Source organism: Tamandua tetradactyla, chromosome 2 (genome assembly GCF_023851605.1).
Source record: "Tamandua tetradactyla isolate mTamTet1 chromosome 2, mTamTet1.pri, whole genome shotgun sequence".
Taxonomy (NCBI): domain Eukaryota; kingdom Metazoa; phylum Chordata; class Mammalia; order Pilosa; family Myrmecophagidae; genus Tamandua; species Tamandua tetradactyla.
In genome coordinates, this window is record NC_135328.1 from 94,568,394 (window position 1) to 94,586,613 (window position 18,220).

At 36.3% G+C, this 18,220-nt stretch overlaps 1 protein-coding gene across 3 annotated transcripts in view; it reads left to right on the plus strand.

Annotated features, from left to right (window-relative positions):
- Positions 1-11,373: 11,373 nt before the first annotated feature.
- Positions 11,374-18,220, plus strand: part of RFX3 (regulatory factor X3) — a 382,072-nt gene continuing 375,225 nt past the window's right edge. The window contains exons 1-2 of one of the 3 annotated variants that reach the window (XM_077148291.1): positions 11,374-11,620; positions 12,821-12,878. In XM_077148291.1, the coding sequence (XP_077004406.1) occupies positions 12,857-12,878 (22 nt within the window). In that variant the 5' untranslated portion in view covers positions 11,374-11,620; positions 12,821-12,856. The remainder of the gene's footprint in view (positions 11,621-12,820; positions 12,879-18,220) is intronic. The other 2 variants (XM_077148294.1, XM_077148298.1) reach the window with 2 other exon arrangements.

Genomic DNA, 18,220 nt, shown 5'->3' on the forward strand with positions numbered 1-18,220 from the left:
TGAGAGAGAAACGCTGAACTTAATTGGGCTTCTTGAACCAAGGTATCTTTCCCTGAATGCCTTTATTTGGACATTTTTATAGACTTGTTTTAATTGGGACATTTTCTCAGCCTTAGAACTGTAAACTAGCAACTTATTAAATTCCCCTTTTTAAAAGCCATTCAATTTCATTGCTATTGCATTTTAGCAGCTAGCAAACTAGAACACATTCCATTTCCAAAATAATAAAGATACTTTGGAAAGCATTTTGGCTGTTTCTTATAAAGTTCAACATCAACTTAACATAAGACCCAGGTATCTACCTGGATGAAATGAAAATACACACAAACATTCATAGCAGCAATGTTTAAAATAACAAAAATCTGAAAACAAATTGTGGTATATCCAAACAATGGAAAACTCCCCAACAATAAAAAAAAATGAATTACCAACATACAAAATAATATAAAAAACATTCTTCTACTGAGAACCAGCCCAAGAAATTCCTAAATATTCCATGTTTCCATTTTTTATGACATTCTATAAAGGGAAAAATATAGTAATGGGATTACAAAGCTCAGTAGCATTCTTATACCTCTCCTGCTGCTAAAGGGAGCACAACAGAGACTATCACCCTGAGGATTGACTCCTGGTAGAGAGCAGTCTTTCTCAAGAGAAATCTGACAATGAAGTGCACAACTTACCCCTAGATTGCCCAAAATTCTGAGAGGACTCTAGCAGGATGTGGCACAGGGGAAGTTCCTTTGTGACACAGATCTAAATCACTTTCTTGCCTTATGGGGCTAATCACAAACACATTACTAGGAAGGGACTACATTTTAATTTTATAGAGCTTCACAAGTGCTCTCCACAGTACGTTTTTCTTAATTACTTTTAGAAAGAGACAAATTATCAGCAATTTAAAGAATGAACAAAACTTTAACAGATTTTGAGCTAAAATATGCAATGACAAAAAGATTATAGATATTAGAAACCACCAAAGTTTTTCATTTCATTTGCTCTTCCTTTGTTAGTGTTTAGGTTTGCTAAAGCTGCCAGAATGCAATATGCCATTAATGGATTGGCTGTTGTAAATTTGTAAAGTTACAAGTTTCAATTCTAAGGCCCTGGAAATTTCCAAATTACGGCACCAACAAGGGGATACCATCACTCAAGAAAGGCTGATCTAGTCCAGGGTTTCTGTGTCACATGGGAAGGTACATGGTGACATCTGCTGTCCTCTCTAGGCTTCTGGCTTCAAATGACTTTCTCAGCAACTCCAATCGTCTGTGTCTGAGCTTTCTTCAAAACGTTCTCCTTTTAAAGGACTCCAGTAAGCTAATTAAGACCCTTCTTGAAGGGGTGGGGTCACATCTTCATGAAAACAACCTAATCAAAGTATCACAACCAACAACGGGTTTGCCCCAACAAGACTGACTTTTCTGGGGGAACCTAACAGTTTAAAACCAGCACAGACTGTGTAGCACTGTTCCAAATTGAGTTAAGATGCTCTTCTTTGGAGTATAGTTTTCAAACATAACTCTGTTCCCCATAGAGGAAATAGTTGAGTGTAAGGAATACAGACTAAAAGTAGCAGATCAGCAAAGTGGTTAAGAGAGTAGTCTTTGATGTCAGATTCCCTTAGTTTGGCTCAGATCTTAACTCCAGCATTCACTAGATGTGTGGCATAGAGAAAATTATTTAATAACTTTGTTTCTTTAGCCGAAAATACCTACATATAGAGTTGTTACAAAGATTAGATGAAATATACATGTATGAAACTTGAGAACAGTATGTAGCACATAGAAAATGGTTGTATTAATTAGGATTAGGTTCAACTGTGAGACAGAAAACAAGTTTGGTGTCTGTTTCAAATGTAAACATAGCTAGTGCAGGGCAGTACAGTGGTCTCACAATCATTAGGGACTTAGTCTCCTATTTTGTTATTCCATGTGCTTAGCTTGGTCCAAGTGTGTGGCATCCTTGTCCTAAGTAGCAGGATAAAGGAGGGAATAAAAGGATGAAGGGGCAAAGAGGTAGGCTGCCTCTGAAGGAAGATTTCTTGGAAGTGGCTTCATGAACACTTCTGCCTGCATCCCATTAGCCAGAGCCCGGTTATAATACTCAACCCAGCTACAAGCCAGACCAGAAAAGGAGGGCTTCAGGCCAGCCCAAACCAGGAATAATTCTAGTATCAAAATAAAAGGGGAGGATGCAAGGGTAGGTCAGTGGTAGAATTCTTACCTGCCATGTAGGACACCTGGGTTCGATTCCCGGTCCATGCACTTCCCGAAAAAAACAGAGAAACAAAAATTCAACAAATGGTGCTGCGATAACAGGACTCACGTGGAAAAATAATGAAATGTGACCCTGCCATACAGCATACAAAAAAATAAAAGGGAAGACAATTACTAGCAGTCTCTGTCAGGCTGTTCCATAATTGTTAGTTACTGTTACTTTATTACTTAGGTCACTCACATATCAGTCTACAGAACTGGTAGTTCTTCCTAACTCATGTGATTTATTTTAATTGGACCTCTCCATTGAATCTGCCACTGAAATGCACACATTAACACAGAGCTCATTATTTTATTTTCCTCTCTTCTCCCCTTCTAAATGTTCTGCTCAAAGTTTAATACTATCCTCTTATATTCATACCTATATCCATAATTTTGAGATCTTATTTACTAATTTATCCTATCTCTGCCTTCTTCAATTACTCCATGAGCTTATTTGGTATCATCACAGTCCGAAAAGGAAACAGATGGCACACTAGAAACAGGGTAATTTGTGGTGAGTTAAAGTACAAAGGGCCTGTTTACTAAGATGTGGGTGTATGAGAACCACAAAGGATGGAGCAGAAACCCAGAGAGCACTCGTGCTGTTACCACCACCAAACCCAAAGGGAAAAAGGTGATGAAGAATCTTCACTCAAGGGATATAGCTATTTTGAAGCAAAAACCCTGACCTCACTTTCCTCCCTTCCCACCTCTGATCTCTTGCCAGTGGTATCCATCAATGGAAACCACTGCCAACCAGAAGGCATGGGAATGCAATGATATGATCTGTGGAGGTCAGCCTTCTGGAAAACAGGGTGAAGAAGAGTAGTGAATGAATCTGTAGAGACAAATGGAAGATATCTGGGAAAAGGATGGACTCTGACTTGTAGTTCTTTTGTTATCTTCCCTTCCTCCTTGTTCCCTACCTCTATGTCCCTGGAATTGTATATTTTTCATACTCAGTAATTTTCAAGTACTGTAAATATTATTTCCTCCATACAATTTTTTAAAGAATATATTCTCTCACTATTAACTATATCTTGCCTCTAATAGCCCTGCTCCCCTCAATTTATTGGTTAATTCTCCAAAAATGAACATAACAAGCAAATCAAGTCAACCTGTGAATGCACATTACTTAAAAAAAATCCTATAGACCACAGTAACCATTTTAGTTGATTATACTTTTTCACTACATTTCCTCCTTACCTTTATATTACTTCATTATAGTTACACCAGATTGTTTGTGGATATTTAAGCAAGGTTCCTGTCAACTTCCTTTCCAAAAGTGTTACAACTTCAAGTTTACCTTACTTATTTCTGACAGGTATATTTTTTGAAGTCTAAAATAAACTTACAAGATTTTATTTTCCAAAGGTGGTTGTCAAATATAGAGGTGTGGCTTTTTTTAAGAGATGCTAATAAATTGCAGTATTTTTTATTACAACTAACTTAAAAATATTCTAAAAACTTTTATTGAATACTGCCTTAATTTACTCTCATCACTGAGAACTCCCACTCAGAAGAAGCTCCATTTTCAATACACTTATTTATGCATCATTCAGTTTTGCCACCTCTATACCTGTTTCCTTAGAAGCTGAGGTAGTTTCTGGCTCTTCTAGAAACACAGTGTTTTGCATTACACTGCCGGATTACTGAATCAGTGTTGGATCCAAAGAAAATAATATGGACATTTAATGTAATTTTGCTTTAAAAAATCTTTTTAATTGATGTCAGAGAGAATTTAATCTTAATTATTCATGTTCAAAATAGGCATATTTAACCATATGAAAATCCTTTGTCAGAGACTGTTTCACTGATCTTTTTTATTATTCATGAGTAGTTCTTGACTTTCATCAACCTACAGCAAAAATTACTGTTCTTTAAGGGTTATTTCTTCTGGGTGAAGAATGGTATCACAATTAACAAGAAGTCTTTATTTATTTTGTCACACATTTGACAAGTAGGTTATCTCTGAAATATGAATCCAATTGTTTTTACTTGACTTTCACGATATGTAATTTTATGATGATGTAAAGATTGCAGTGCTGAATTAGGGTACTGAGTTCAAGTGCACTTAAGTGATTATCATAGAAAATTTTTGTTATATTGTTTTTTCTGATCTTTGTGAAACTAGTATTCAAAGTTCACAGTAATGTTATCTCAATGGATTTTGATATTTTCTGGTTAATTATCTCCTTCTAAAGGAAGAAGGAAAAACAACTATTTGAGACAAAATTATTTTACTTTTAGTTTTTCTACTGTATTTCAGGGCCATTTTATCCATCAATCAGTATAGTTAGGGATTACATCCAAAGTCCTCTGAAAATACTGGGGACCTGAAAAAAAAAAGGTTTACTTTGACATATGAAAAGAAAGCTCCAAAATAAAAAATTAAGTACCTAGATTCCCATTTATCATATGTAATTCTTAGTTGTGTATATTTTATGTGAAATGTTGGTGCATTTTAATATGTTAGATATGATGTTGAGATGGGTGGTCTCCAAAACAAAGTTTTAGTCAGTATTTTCATATTAAGCCAGATCTTTGAAAGTCTTAAAACTGGCCTTAATCTCTTTTATAGTAAAAGAAACTGGATACAATTTCAAACTGCTTCAAGGCAAGTGTTTTAGATTCCCGTGTAAGACATCTATTTTTGTGTTCCCTGACCTTCAAAATAAAAATGATAGTAAGCAAAATAAAATTTACGGACAAATATTGCACACACATAAATTTCCTCTTTTCAAAACAAACAAAAGGCTCAAAAGAGGCAAATTCATGCAAACTCAATTAATGATTTTTATTTTTTTCTTCATTAGTGGATGTACTTAGTTGGTAACAGTATTTAAAAGGGTGAAAAAAATTCAACTACAAACTGTAACAACTGACATAAGCATACAAAACCAAATTTAAATGTAGGCTTTATGTAGTATTGTGATCTTTGGGGGAGGGATGTCTGACATGTTCCCATGGGAAGATAGTTTTAGTGTAATATTACAACAAGAGTTTTTTTTCCTAGACTCTACATTATATTTAAAAAATGTACTGGAAGAGAGCGCAAATTTGAGAAGAATTTTTAGAAGTTAAAGACTTTGGATAAAATAAAATCACATTTTTGGCAAACAACTTCTGACAACTTTGAGTGAAAATAAAATCCTTTTCAGCAAATACTATTCACATTAATTGGTAATTAAGTTATAGGAATTAATCTCTAACAGTTTCAAATTCATTATCTTGAAAGAAACACTGGTGCAAACATCTATTAATTTTATTTATAGTAGGTAGTTATGCCATCAAAATTTTTTCTACTTTCACAAAAGTACTAAATGGATATATCTGTTTGTATTCTGGATCAGTTCACCTGATATTCCATCTTTGAAAAATCCATGAAAATTAGAATTTTGGAATTGAGATCATTCAGGCCTTTTAATCCTAAAAAAGATTTACAAACTTTCTTTCATCTCCAAAGCCTAGAGTCCTGTTACCTAGACAGTGTATGTGACTTTCTCAACCAGTTCAGAGTTAATATCAAATAGCTCCTAAGTATTTCCAAATGTTACCTCAGAATAAGATTACTTTATGTCCACTACATTTAAGATAATTCAATTCCAATATGAAAATAGGAAAAATTTCTGCCTAATCATCTAGTTCACTTTAAGCCCACAAAAGTGATTCCTTTGGTGTTTAAATGTATTCAGGATTATAAAATAGAAGAAATTTCTCTAGCAGCAAATCAACATAATTTATTGCATGCTCACACTTAATATATACTTGAAAATTTTCCAAGGATAATTTTATTACCTATTATTTATCCTTTTCTCTGCAGTGTTGAGTGAAACTATTAAGGATAAAAATGAGTAACTGGGTAGGTAAATATATTAATAAACAATGTTATTAAGTATTTTAGGGGTTTAAGGGTAGGCAATTTGAGATGTGACTCACCCCATTCCTGATGGGTCGTAATCCTTTTACTGGAGCCCCTTATGAGAGGATAAAGGCCACTGAAAAAGCCTAGAAAGCTCATAGGGAGAAAAGCTCCAGAGATGCTAAGAGAGGACCCACAGAAGCTCAGAGAGGAAGCCACTGTAACCAGAAACTCAAAGCAACAAAACCCAGGAAAGAAGGACCAGGAGACACTGCCATGTACTTTCCATGTGACAGAGGTGTCGCAGATGTCATCCTGTTGATGCCTTAATTGGGACATTTTCATGGCCTTAGAACTGTAAATTTTAAGTAAATAAATCCCTATTGTCAAAGCCAATCCATTTCTGGTATATTTCATTCTGGCAACTTTAGCAAACCAAAACACTCCTTATACCCCCTCTTTTATTGATGCTTAATTTCGTTACAGTTGATGAAAGAATATTACATTACTGTTAACGATATTTGCATTAACTGTATTTACCATACATTAACTACATTTACCATATACCACCCTGCTATTAGCACTTTGTAATAGTGACATATATTTGTTCTAGTTCATGTAAGAACTTTCTTATATTTGTACAATGAACCACAGTCATCTTCCACAACAGGTTTCACTGCTTTATTGTCCCATGATTTACCCTCTAGCTTTCCTTCTAGTGATGTACATGTCCCTAGACTTCCCCTTTCAACTATATTCACATGCAGCACTGAAATTACACTAAATAGGGCGGGCCATGGTGGCTCAGCAGGTAAGAGTGCTTGCCTGCCATGCCCGAGGACTCGGGTTTGATTCCCGGTGCCTGCTCATGTGAAGAAAAAAAAAAGATTACACTGAATAGTATTGTACTACCATCACCTCTATTTATTCCCAAACACTTAAAATCTAGCTTTTTAAACACTCTGTATACCTTAAGCATCATAAATTAGCTTTTAATAGCCATCTGTGTCTAGTGGCTACCAAATTGGACACCAAAGAACATTTCCATCATTGTAGAAATTTCCTCTCCAATAAACACCACTTCACTGCCCCCACCCATCAAATGAAAATACTAAAGACAAATTTTGCCTGTTCTTGCTCCTTATATAGATGAATGCATACAGTATATACTCAGTGTCTGGTTTGTTTGTTTTTTTTTTTTTTGCGTAACATGTTTTTGAAATTCATTCATGTTATTTTATCAGCAGTCCATTCCTTTTAATTGCTCAATAGTATTCCACTGTATGAATGTATCATTGTTTATCCATTCCCCTCTTGATGGACATTTGGAATGTTTTGTTATTTGGTTTTAATGTTGAATATAAATATTATATTTAATGTTCTACATTAATTGAAAGGGAAAAAATTCCATGTGTATATCAAATTTTATCTTGGCCTTAACCAAAGTCAACTTCTGAGTCTATTTTTTGAAAATTAAAATTATTTTAAAATTTTAAAATTAAAACCTGAATTTTAATTCCAGGTTATCTGTAAGGATTGAAGTAATTCTATCCTTAAGTAATTATTTGGTTTGTATTAAAGAAAACACAATTAGAAAGACCAATCTACCAGGGTTAAAAAAAAGGTAATTTTTTCAAAACCAAAATATATTTTGGGAGGGCTGGGCAGGGATGCTCCAGAGAATGGTGACAAATTATTCAGAGTTTTGAATTACCTTGGCCTTAATCATCCTGTCATTCCTGATAATTATCACATGCCCACAGAATTTCAGAACTAGTAAAGAAAATTAGTAATACAAAAATGTAATTTCACAGAACTCTTCATATAATAAGTGTTCAATAAATATGGTTGAAATGAAACAATTCATTTTACATGAGAATTAAGACTCTAGGTATCTCTCAATTGAAGAAAACCAGATATTTTAATCAAATAAAAAATAATTTAAAACAAGTTGTGATCTTCTACTTTATAAAAGGATTCATCATACAGTAGTAAGCTCTCACAGAATATATTAATTTTAAGTCTCATACATATTTTTCAGAAATAAACCAATCATATATCAGTACATTATCTTTTCATATGAATCTTTTCCTTCAAGCATTAATATTGGAACAATTTATTAGTTCTTGAATATGCAGTAGTTATCATTAGGAGGAAATAACTTAATACATAACATTAAAAGAAAATCTATCATTAAGAATATGCTAAAGTAATTTATAAATTATATAATTCAAATATCAGAACTTCCTATTTTTTTTTCAAATGCTTTGGACACAGATGTGTTAATAGATGTCTCTGCCAATCTGAGAGCAAATACACTCCAAGTTCAAAGGACACAACATTTTAAATTGATTTTTGAGCATTTTCATAGACAGGAACTATATCTGGTACTATTTTAGGTACCCAACAAGTAATTATTACATTGACAATTTAAGTTCATTGAATTTTCCAAGGACTGTGAGATATTTATTTGTCAGATACAATTTCTTGTTGGGTCCAGTATGCACAGCACTGTAACTGGTGATAATTGTTAAGCTACTGCTGACCCTTTTCTATGGCTTCTCAACAAATAATTATTTCTTAAATATATGTACAAAATACATGAAGATGTAACTATGCAGCATAGTAAAAGGACCAAAAGGGGATCTTATCAGAACTGACTATAGGCAAAGGGACCTCAGCCTCCTTTTATAACTAATTATAGTACACAATATTATCTGCATACTTAATCAAGTATGTTTCTCAATTTTATAGCCTGAACTGGCAGCTTGATTATTTGATTGAGTGGGGTGGTAACATTGAAAATTTCCTATGATGGTAACCTCACCATGTTTAGAAGTACTATTGTCTGTTATCCTAAAGCAGGGGAAAAGTCTACATTCTAACTTTTCAAGAATTCACTTAGGGAAATTTATCTATTCCTATCTTTGGAGTAGGTCAAATCAGGAAGTAGGCAAAAATGTCTCCAAGAAGCTTAAAACTGATGTTACAACATCCTCGCACAAAGGTCACACACTTTTCTAAAGGAGAGTTCTTCAAAGTACCTATTTATACTCCTCAGACACAGCTTTGAACAGCTTCATTATGTGCTATCCTTGCCTGCAGATTAAAAGCAGTAAATTAAAAGGGTGGGAAGGATAATAGAACTATGTTCACTGACAGTAGTAAGAAGCAACAGCTGACAGTGAGGAAAAGGACAGGCAAACTATGACATACTATTCAGAGCCCTGTAGTGTGAGCAAACAGCCTTGCACACCATTATAGGGACAACTGAGGACTTTATCTGTAAATGTAATAAATGAATATTCATAAGAATGACCACTTTTCATATAGTTGGAATGCATACAACGCATACCTTATTTCCCAAATGTACTTCATAATTATTTTTTTAAATGAGTTTAACTGTAGTTGTTCATCACAGTGTCATCTTCTCAGACCAGAAAACCAACCCTACTGCCACGCTGGATCATGAACTCTTCTTGAGTTGGCACTGTATTCGCCACTGTTCACTATTACATTATGACACATTATTATAAGAACCCATAAATACATGTGATTACCACATGCAACGTTACTTTTTAAAATCTATTGTTGAAATAGTTGGTTCCTAAAATGCCTTTACCTAATATTCCATGGCACAGAGCCATCCAAATTAAACCACTTTTAGGACTCTGTGTGCCCGTTTTCTCTAAAATGAGAGTAATTCCTAGCTAATGGGAGTTTCGTGAGGATCAAATAAGATGATGCATGTAAAACACTTAGCAGTGTCTGGAGCACAGAATGTGCACTCAGTAGTGGTCAGTATTACTATTTTAGCACCCGTGAACTCCTGTCGGCTCAAATCCCTTATTTTGCAGGTGCAACATTAAGCCTCGAGAGAACTGATTTCCTAAGGCGTCTAACGTTATTGTCTTGGATAAGCGGCTTAGCTGCTCGTGTTGGAGGTTTGGGATATTGGCAGGGCCCAGGGGAATGTGCATGCTGGACTCCAGTCTGCATAAAATCGGACGAACACATGTATAATAAGCTGTGCTGTACAATGGGTGTTCTAGATGGCAGATTGTGTACTAACATTTATCACAGACTGAAGCTATTCGTTTATCTCCCTACTGCCGGAAACAGAAAGATCCTGTTAAGATCAAGTAACCAATGCTAAGGACGGGGCAACTTACAGGATTCGGGGTTGATTTCAAATCTCAGTTCAACAAATTTTGTGCTTTAAATTTTCTCTCAATAGGGACGAGTACCTCACTTTTGGGCTTAAGATAACGGTAAATAAAAAACTAACACAATGCTGTTTCAGGCAGGTATGTTACCCCACCCCTGATGTCCTTCGTTGAGCGGGAGCGCCATGCGTTTTCTCATACTCCTGGAAGTGGAATATCTCACTTCTTAACACTTTCTCACAGCCCTTTAGTTAGGGAGTGATGACCGCACCTCTTCGCTCTGGAGGGCCGGACTTGATCGGACTGCTACCTCTGCCCGCCACGCCGCGGCGGGACCGCGGGAGACCGGCCCACTGCCCACACGCGACTCCCGGCTCGCCTCCCCTAAGATGGCGGAGGAGGCATCGCACTCAGGCCCCGCCGCCCGCCCTCCATGGAGTCGTAGCCTCAGGAGGATGGAGCCGGCAGGAGCATGGAAAGCTGGAGGGCCAAGGCGGCTCGGACTCTAGTCCAGCGCGGACCCCGGAGGCCTCAAGCGTCCAGGTACCCGATAAGACACGAAGCCTCTGCCACCAGTGACACCAGCCGCGCCTGCAGAAGCAAAAATCGGCGGCATATCCGGGCCTCAGTGCCTGCCCCGCCCCGGAAATGGCGTTTCGGGCGGGGCGGAGGCAGGAGCCATTCTTCAAAGGGGTTTCTTACCCCGCCATAGCCTGTTTCGGCATAAAGTGCCTAGGGTCGCTCTCTTGCCGTCACCATCCCCCTCTTTGGCATTTGCCGTTACTCTCTCGAGGCTCTGGGGCTTCTCTGCATAAAGCTGGCTGCTAAAACGAGCAGCTCGCGTTTCACGGAGCTCGCACAGCGCCCCAAGACTCTTTCACCCTCGCCCGCGCGTGTAGTAGCGTTCCTCCGAGAAGACGCTTGTTGACCTCAGTCCCGCAACTCTAAGCGAATCTCCGAACGTTCCTCGGATCCCCGAGCTCGAGCCCCCCTAGACCCCGGCCGGGGGACTGTCTGTCACGGCGCGCTGAGCCCACCCCTTCCGGCGGCTTCGCCAGGCCCGCCTCCTCCCCTCTTCCCTCCCCCACCCCTCCCCGTGCGAGTGTCTCCCTCTCCCTCGCTCCCTCTCTCTCTCCCTCTCTCTCTCTTTTGTGAGTTATAGCAACCGTTGCCTTGTGAATCAAGCGCCATAGTCACCGTAGTCCTGGCGACTGTTACCCATCAACAACAACTACTCCTCTCCTCCTCCTCCTCCTCTTCCTCCTCCTCCTCCTCCTCCCCACCACCACCATCTCCATCACCCACCAACAACACCACAATAATCCACAGCCAAGGTGAATATTCTTCGGTCTCTACATGTGTGTGGGAGCGTGGTGGATGCGTGTGAACTCGTGTGTCCGTGCGTGTGTTCGTGTGTGCAGGCTGAGTGTGGCTGTGCGGGGGTCTCACTCCTGACACCGGGGGCTGCCGCTGGGGCGCTGCTGCCGAGGGGCTCGGTCCCCCGGGCTTGTTTACAATGGACCCTGCGCGCCGCGACTGGGTCGGGGGTGTGGGCGCCGCGCCACCAGCCCGCCCGCCCGCCGGCCCCGGCCCTCCGCTCGCCGCACTTCAGGGATGGAGCGGGCTCTCGGGGGGCTGCGAGCCGAGCGGGAGAGGGAGCCACAGTTTCCCGATGCGGATGGTGGAGCTTTCTCTTGGGTCTGGTCTGAGGAGGAGGGTCAGGTGAAGAGAGAGGTTTTTTTCCCCCCTTTCTTTAATTTTCTTCTTTTTCAAAGCTGCTTGTTTCCTGCTTCTTTTAAAATCGAAATAGACAACCAAGTGCAAGGGGAGAGGACCCAAGAGGTGGTGTGTTGTTGTTGTTGTTCACTTGTGGGGCCTTGTTATGGGTTTTGTTATTTTTATCCTCGTACATCGGTGAACTTTTCCCACGTCTGTTCCCCCTTCATGTTTGCCCCTCTTTGCTTGGTGCTAAATGGGCTGCTCTTTCACCATTGTCAGCTTCACGATTTTCTTTTAAAACTGTGTTTTCTTTGTGCTGCAAACAGTCTTAATATCCATTCAGCATTCTTCCTTCCCCCTCTTTCTTCTCCCCCCACACCCCTGGCACACACATTGAAGCCAGGGGCCTCTTCTCTGGACTCTTTTTTGCTGCACTGGGAAAGAGAATTTTTTTTTTTAAGACTATCTCTCTCTCTCTCTCTTTTTGTGTGTGCGTGTGCGTGTGTGTGCTTGTGATTTAAACCGGATGCAGGGCATCTGTGATACTTCGGTTAGTAGTTATTGACAGTGCTTTATCCTTCATGTGGAGGTGGGAGGGGTAGTAGTGAGGTTCCATTTCACTTTGAACCTCTCTCTCTACAGTGAGTGTTAACAATTTTCATTGTGGGTATGAGAGTATGAGACTGTGTGTGTGATAAACAGGGAAAGGACATAGGAAAGCTTTGTGAGAACTCAGTTTACAATGTTATTTGTGACAGTTATGGTACTTAAAAAGGCTTTCCTTTTTTCATCTTCTCTGTTCCTCTTCCTTTGAGAGTTGAAATTGAAGTCAAGTTGTTCATAAAGAATGTATGAAGCTTCTCAACTTGAAACGTGTGTATATTTCACTTTCTTTGTGGTTGTTAAGATCTAGGCATGTGTGTACTTAGCATATTCTTTTTATTTACTTTTTGGTTTTCTTTGGATAGTGGCTTAAATTTGCTCAGGAGAGAGAACTTTTTAAAGTCTTACTAAAATTTAATTTTCTCTGATTTGAGTACTTAGCCCGCAAGTAGTAGGTTTCATGGTTAGAGATAACCCAGTTTTACAGAGTCCCTAAATTTGTTCATTTTGAAGTCTAACTTTTAATTAATTGATTATCACTAAAGAATTTTGATGATGAGTGTGCGCTAAAACACAAAAAATGTACTATTATAGTTGCACATATTTAAGTTTCCAATTTGGGATTTTAAAATACTGATTTAAATATTATTCTACCATGAAACATATTGATTGAACTCACAGTGCAGTGTGTGACAGTGTTAATTATTCTTGAGATTGCCAGTGAGCAGGTTGGGTAACTGTAATGCTGTTAAGGCTAATATTTTGTGGAATAAGAGTTGGGGGTTTAAAGAAACTTTCACCCTTTCAATTCATTTCCTTGTGAATGCTTTTCAAAATGAATATTTTGTTCTGAAAGAAGTCCTTTTCAGAAAAATCAAATTCCTTAATATTTATATTTACCCATCCCCTCCCAACCCGGGTTCCATGCAAATCTCTAATACTAACTTGTATTTTTTTCTTCTGTTCAGATGAGTGTCAAATGCCTGAACACTTTTGGATGGTGAAGCTCCTGGCTCCTATAAACTCTCTCTGAAGTTAATAGGAGTTTTGCTGTCTTGAGGCAGTTTTAGACCTTATGCCATTGACTTTTCAATAGATTTTTAGTTGAGTAGATTATATACTATAACTTAATGGTTTTGTTTATTTATTTACACTGTCTAAAAAATTTTGGAGGGCATTTCATTTATTATACATATCAGGTTTTCTATAAATTTAGGTTTTCATTCAAATCAGAGAGTAGAACTTGAATTCTATTACATGCCTATTTTTCAAAACATATATATAGAATAAAAGTTGCTCTTTGAGATGCTTTGGGCTCAGTAAGTGGCATTATTCATATGGATTGGTTAAATAATTACCAGAAATACTTATAATTGGTAATTTTAAAATTAAACACAATAGTAAATATGTAGCATTAACGCACTCAAAAGGTTTAAGGACTAATAAATTTAATATATTTTAATCCAAAACAAGATATTGATTCTTTTTTAAATATTTTTTCTAACAGGGACCATATTATATACTGGTATTCTCTCATGTTCTCAGTTTTTAGACTAATGGGAGTCTGTGAAAGTGACCAAGCTGGAAACTAAAACTATTACATAGGAATCACTTATAACCTGTTTGCATAACTGAACGAATATCTGTGGTTCAATGCATGTCATAATGTCTGTCTCAATCTTTATGGATTGTTTTGCCTAAGAATTGCTTTAAATGGTATAGGTATATTTGTGTAATGTGTTTACAAGAAATAAACTAAAATGCATTCCTAACAGTTTTTGTATCAATCTACAGTGTTTCTTTAATTGGGATAATTATGCCTAATTTAAAACATTTTGTATTATTCCCCCAGAATTCAAATAGACTTATTCTCTACTTGGGTTCCCAAATAAAAGATTTATAGACTAATAAGGTTAACATACTTTAATCCAAGCAAAAAGAAAGGATTTACCCTAAACAAATTTAATGTAAATTATTTTACTAAAAAATTAAAAAAGAACAAATAAAATCAAGATAGATTCAATCAATGCTTTATTTAAGTGCTGGTGTATGTTACTTCTGGGTAATATTTTTCAATATTGAAAAAGTTGGCATTGTGTGTACTTTTCCTCTAAACTTCCAATGGAAAAAAATCAGTAGATGGACTATATCATTTTGCTTTTCAAATTTTAAAGTGTGTTTGTGTTTAAAAGGATGTATAATTAGCATCAGATCTGTGGGAAGAGTTAAAAAACACTTTAACAATTTAGTAGGAATGCTACTTTGTTCTTGATATCTATAGTGGAGAATATGTTGCAAGAAATGAGAATATACAAGTAAATTTTTAAATTGTGAGGAGTGTGCTAGCTATTTTGATTTACACTGAGTTTAGGCTAAAAATCCTCAATGTTTTCTCTCAGTTCCTTTAAAAATAGTTTCCTTAATTATTGGCATTTAACTCTATTTGCTGTATGCTCTGAGAGGCAAAACAGGTTTTAAATTCTTCTCTGTTCACAGGTGCATAGTGTTCCCATATTTTGGAAATCCAAGATTCAGTGAATATGACTAGATCTAGCTTGTTAGGGACAGATGGCTGCTTTAAACAGGTGTCACTTTCATTTCTAGTGCTTTGTGTTGGGACTTCCAGTGGTTCACAAAAGCGTTGTCTAAAGCAGGTGGCATCCTTTCCTTTTGTTGTCAGTAAAATCTACTTTTAGAGTTAATTATTTTCCTAGCAAGAGGGCCTTTTTATTTTTTTAAGTGAAAGTTCTGAACTGCTCTAATCAAGATTCAGAGACAACAGCTTCTATCGCTGATTATCATTCTGTTTTCAAGATGTATGAGTTATAGGTCCTTTCACAAAACACTTAACCAATTCTTATTAATAATGGTAAATTCACTCTGAATTCAGAAAAAGCGCTCAGAAGCACTTTACACACTCGTGGAGTAAGATTTATTTGATGCAGAAAGCCAAGGCAGATTTGAATAAAGTGAAATTTGGTTAACAGGACAAGTTAACTTTTACCATTCTCATCCTTACTTACAGAATTCTTTTTGACTGCATTGTTTTAATTTGAATTTTATATGTGAAAAATGTTTTCTGTTCTTGTTTTAATGTTTTAAATATTTTCAAACTAACATTTTTTCTGACCTATTTCAATTGATGATATAAAGTTTTTAGTCCTCTTTTAAAATGTAAGTTATTTTTAAGGATTGAACTACAGGAGTAACTAAAACAGTATAAGCCTGTTAAATCTGTAAGGTTCAGTTTTGCTCTATGATTCTATCCCTTTTGTGGGAATTTTATATGTCTTATAACACATGCACCAGAGGGTGCTGTGCTGTTTGCAACATGAGATATTATCACAAAGAATGTGGACTGATTAGAACTTTCATTTAAATAAAAATTTCAATTATATATGCATTCATGCTTATAATAGCCTTGTTTCAATGGAGTTTAAAATTTAATATAGCATCTTAATTGGCAGTTTCATGTTAAAGCCTGTCTCTCTTGTACTAATATATATTAGCACAACATATAACGATATCAAGATTGATCTCTTTGGCATAGTCTGAATATTATCATTAGCCCTAAAGGCACATATGTTTATCATCTTCTTAAGCGGGCATTTAAATTTCTGTCTCAAAAACTTAGTTTAACTTGAGAATCACACTTTTTTGCCAGTATGGCTTTGTAATCCATGAGTTTGACGTTGTTGGCACATCTAAATATATTGTGTATTCTTATCAGGATAATAAAATCAATTATAATGGTAATATCAAAATCTACCTAGAGAGAACTCAATCCCCACTTCATGTTATTGAATAGTCTGGTTTGGTTATTTAGTTTGACTTTATTATTTTAAGAGTTTTAGACTTTTAGCCTTACTCAATGCCGTACACTTCTAAACTGGGAATGGTCATATATTGCTTTCTGTAACTAGTATTTTTTCAGGAGGTCTATTGAATCCAATCTTTTGGGCTTCTTTTTCCATTGACTTTCTTTCCAAGCAGTATATGCTGTAAAAGACATATACTGAAACAGTGATATTTGGTATCTTTGTCAAGTAGGTTTAGACAGATAGTTTCACGGTTATATTGTGGAAATTTTTGCCCAAATGGTGGATTTATCTGTATTGTTAATCCATGCTTAACTACAATCAGCTATTTGGAATATTTCTTAGCTACTTGGGATACTTCTTAAAAGTAACTTCATACTAAGGCATAGCATTTCATGTGTTGTAATGCTGCAAAGAATCGAAAACATCAATGAAAAATAGCAATATTTTAAAATTCTAAAATGGTTTTCTAATGTAATCCTACAATTTACTGGTACACTTATGTCACTAAAATTTTAAAATTTATAAATGACTTGTTATAGTGTTTAAAAACCTTTTTCTTTGAAGTTTTATATTTCATATCAAAGGGCTAGATATATTTAATGAAAATAAATCAGTTAAAAGCTTGAATTGTGTTTAAGGTATCCAGAAATAGATATGTGTTTTGTTTTTTAAATATGGATGGGATAAGTATATTGTTTAAGAACACAGGCTTTGAAGTCAGGTTCCATGTAAGTATATTATCTTGGACAAAATATTTAACCTTCACTGTGCCTCAGTTTCCTCATCTGGAAAATAGGATCACTAGTACTTGCTCTTATGGGGTTTTATGAGAATTAAAAGCAGATAACTCATGTAATGTGCTTTGCTTAGTGTTTCACAGAGAATATGTACTCAATGCATGCTTGCTATTATTTCTAAGGAATACTGAGAAGTATTCTAATCTTTTTGCTGCCCAAGGATCCTCTCAGTATATTCCTCTGACCACCTCCTTTCCAAATGAACCCTAGGTTTTGAAAGACTTTTTTCTCACTCAAGAAATTATTCCTTCTTCCCATCTTTATTGAATAAATCAAAGACATGAAACTATCAATCAAGGATTACCATTTGATAACCAGTTTTATCATCACACAGAATGTTAGCCCAAGTTATGTTTTAGTGTTACTCTGTGGCTTGATTATGGGTTAAAAAAAAAAAACCCAAAAATAATGGAATCCTTTAACTACTTTTGCAGAATTCTTGGTCCAAGGATCTTAGACTAAGAACTAATGATGCAACATTTCATAAACTGTTACACCTTCCTATTGTCCATTTCATTGTCCAATTTATGTTTTCTTTTTCATATCTGCTGTGTGTGAATAAATTTGAAAATATTTTGAACCTTATAAAGTTTATACTAAATGTTGTTATTGATACATATAATGAGGACAGTAAATAGCCTAGCTGGTTGTGTGAAGAGTTCATCAAGAAATTTTTCCTACAATTTTATACTGCTTAGAATGATTATTATTTAACTAAGGGTAGAAAAGTATGTGAAGTTACAACTCATATACCTGCAGCAATAAATAATTTTGGGATAATTTGCAAACTCCCATCTTGAGTTTTGTAAGGGTACGTTGGAACATAATCTAGTATAATATACAATATGAAAATAGGACAAATGTAATCATTGGCGCCTTTCCTTTGGATGTTAAAGATGTTTAAAGAAGCAGTTTCAGGTTGGTTTCTATAAGGTTGCTATTCATTAACTGGCTGTATTTCTATTTTTTGTGTGTGAGCATTTTGATTTTAAAG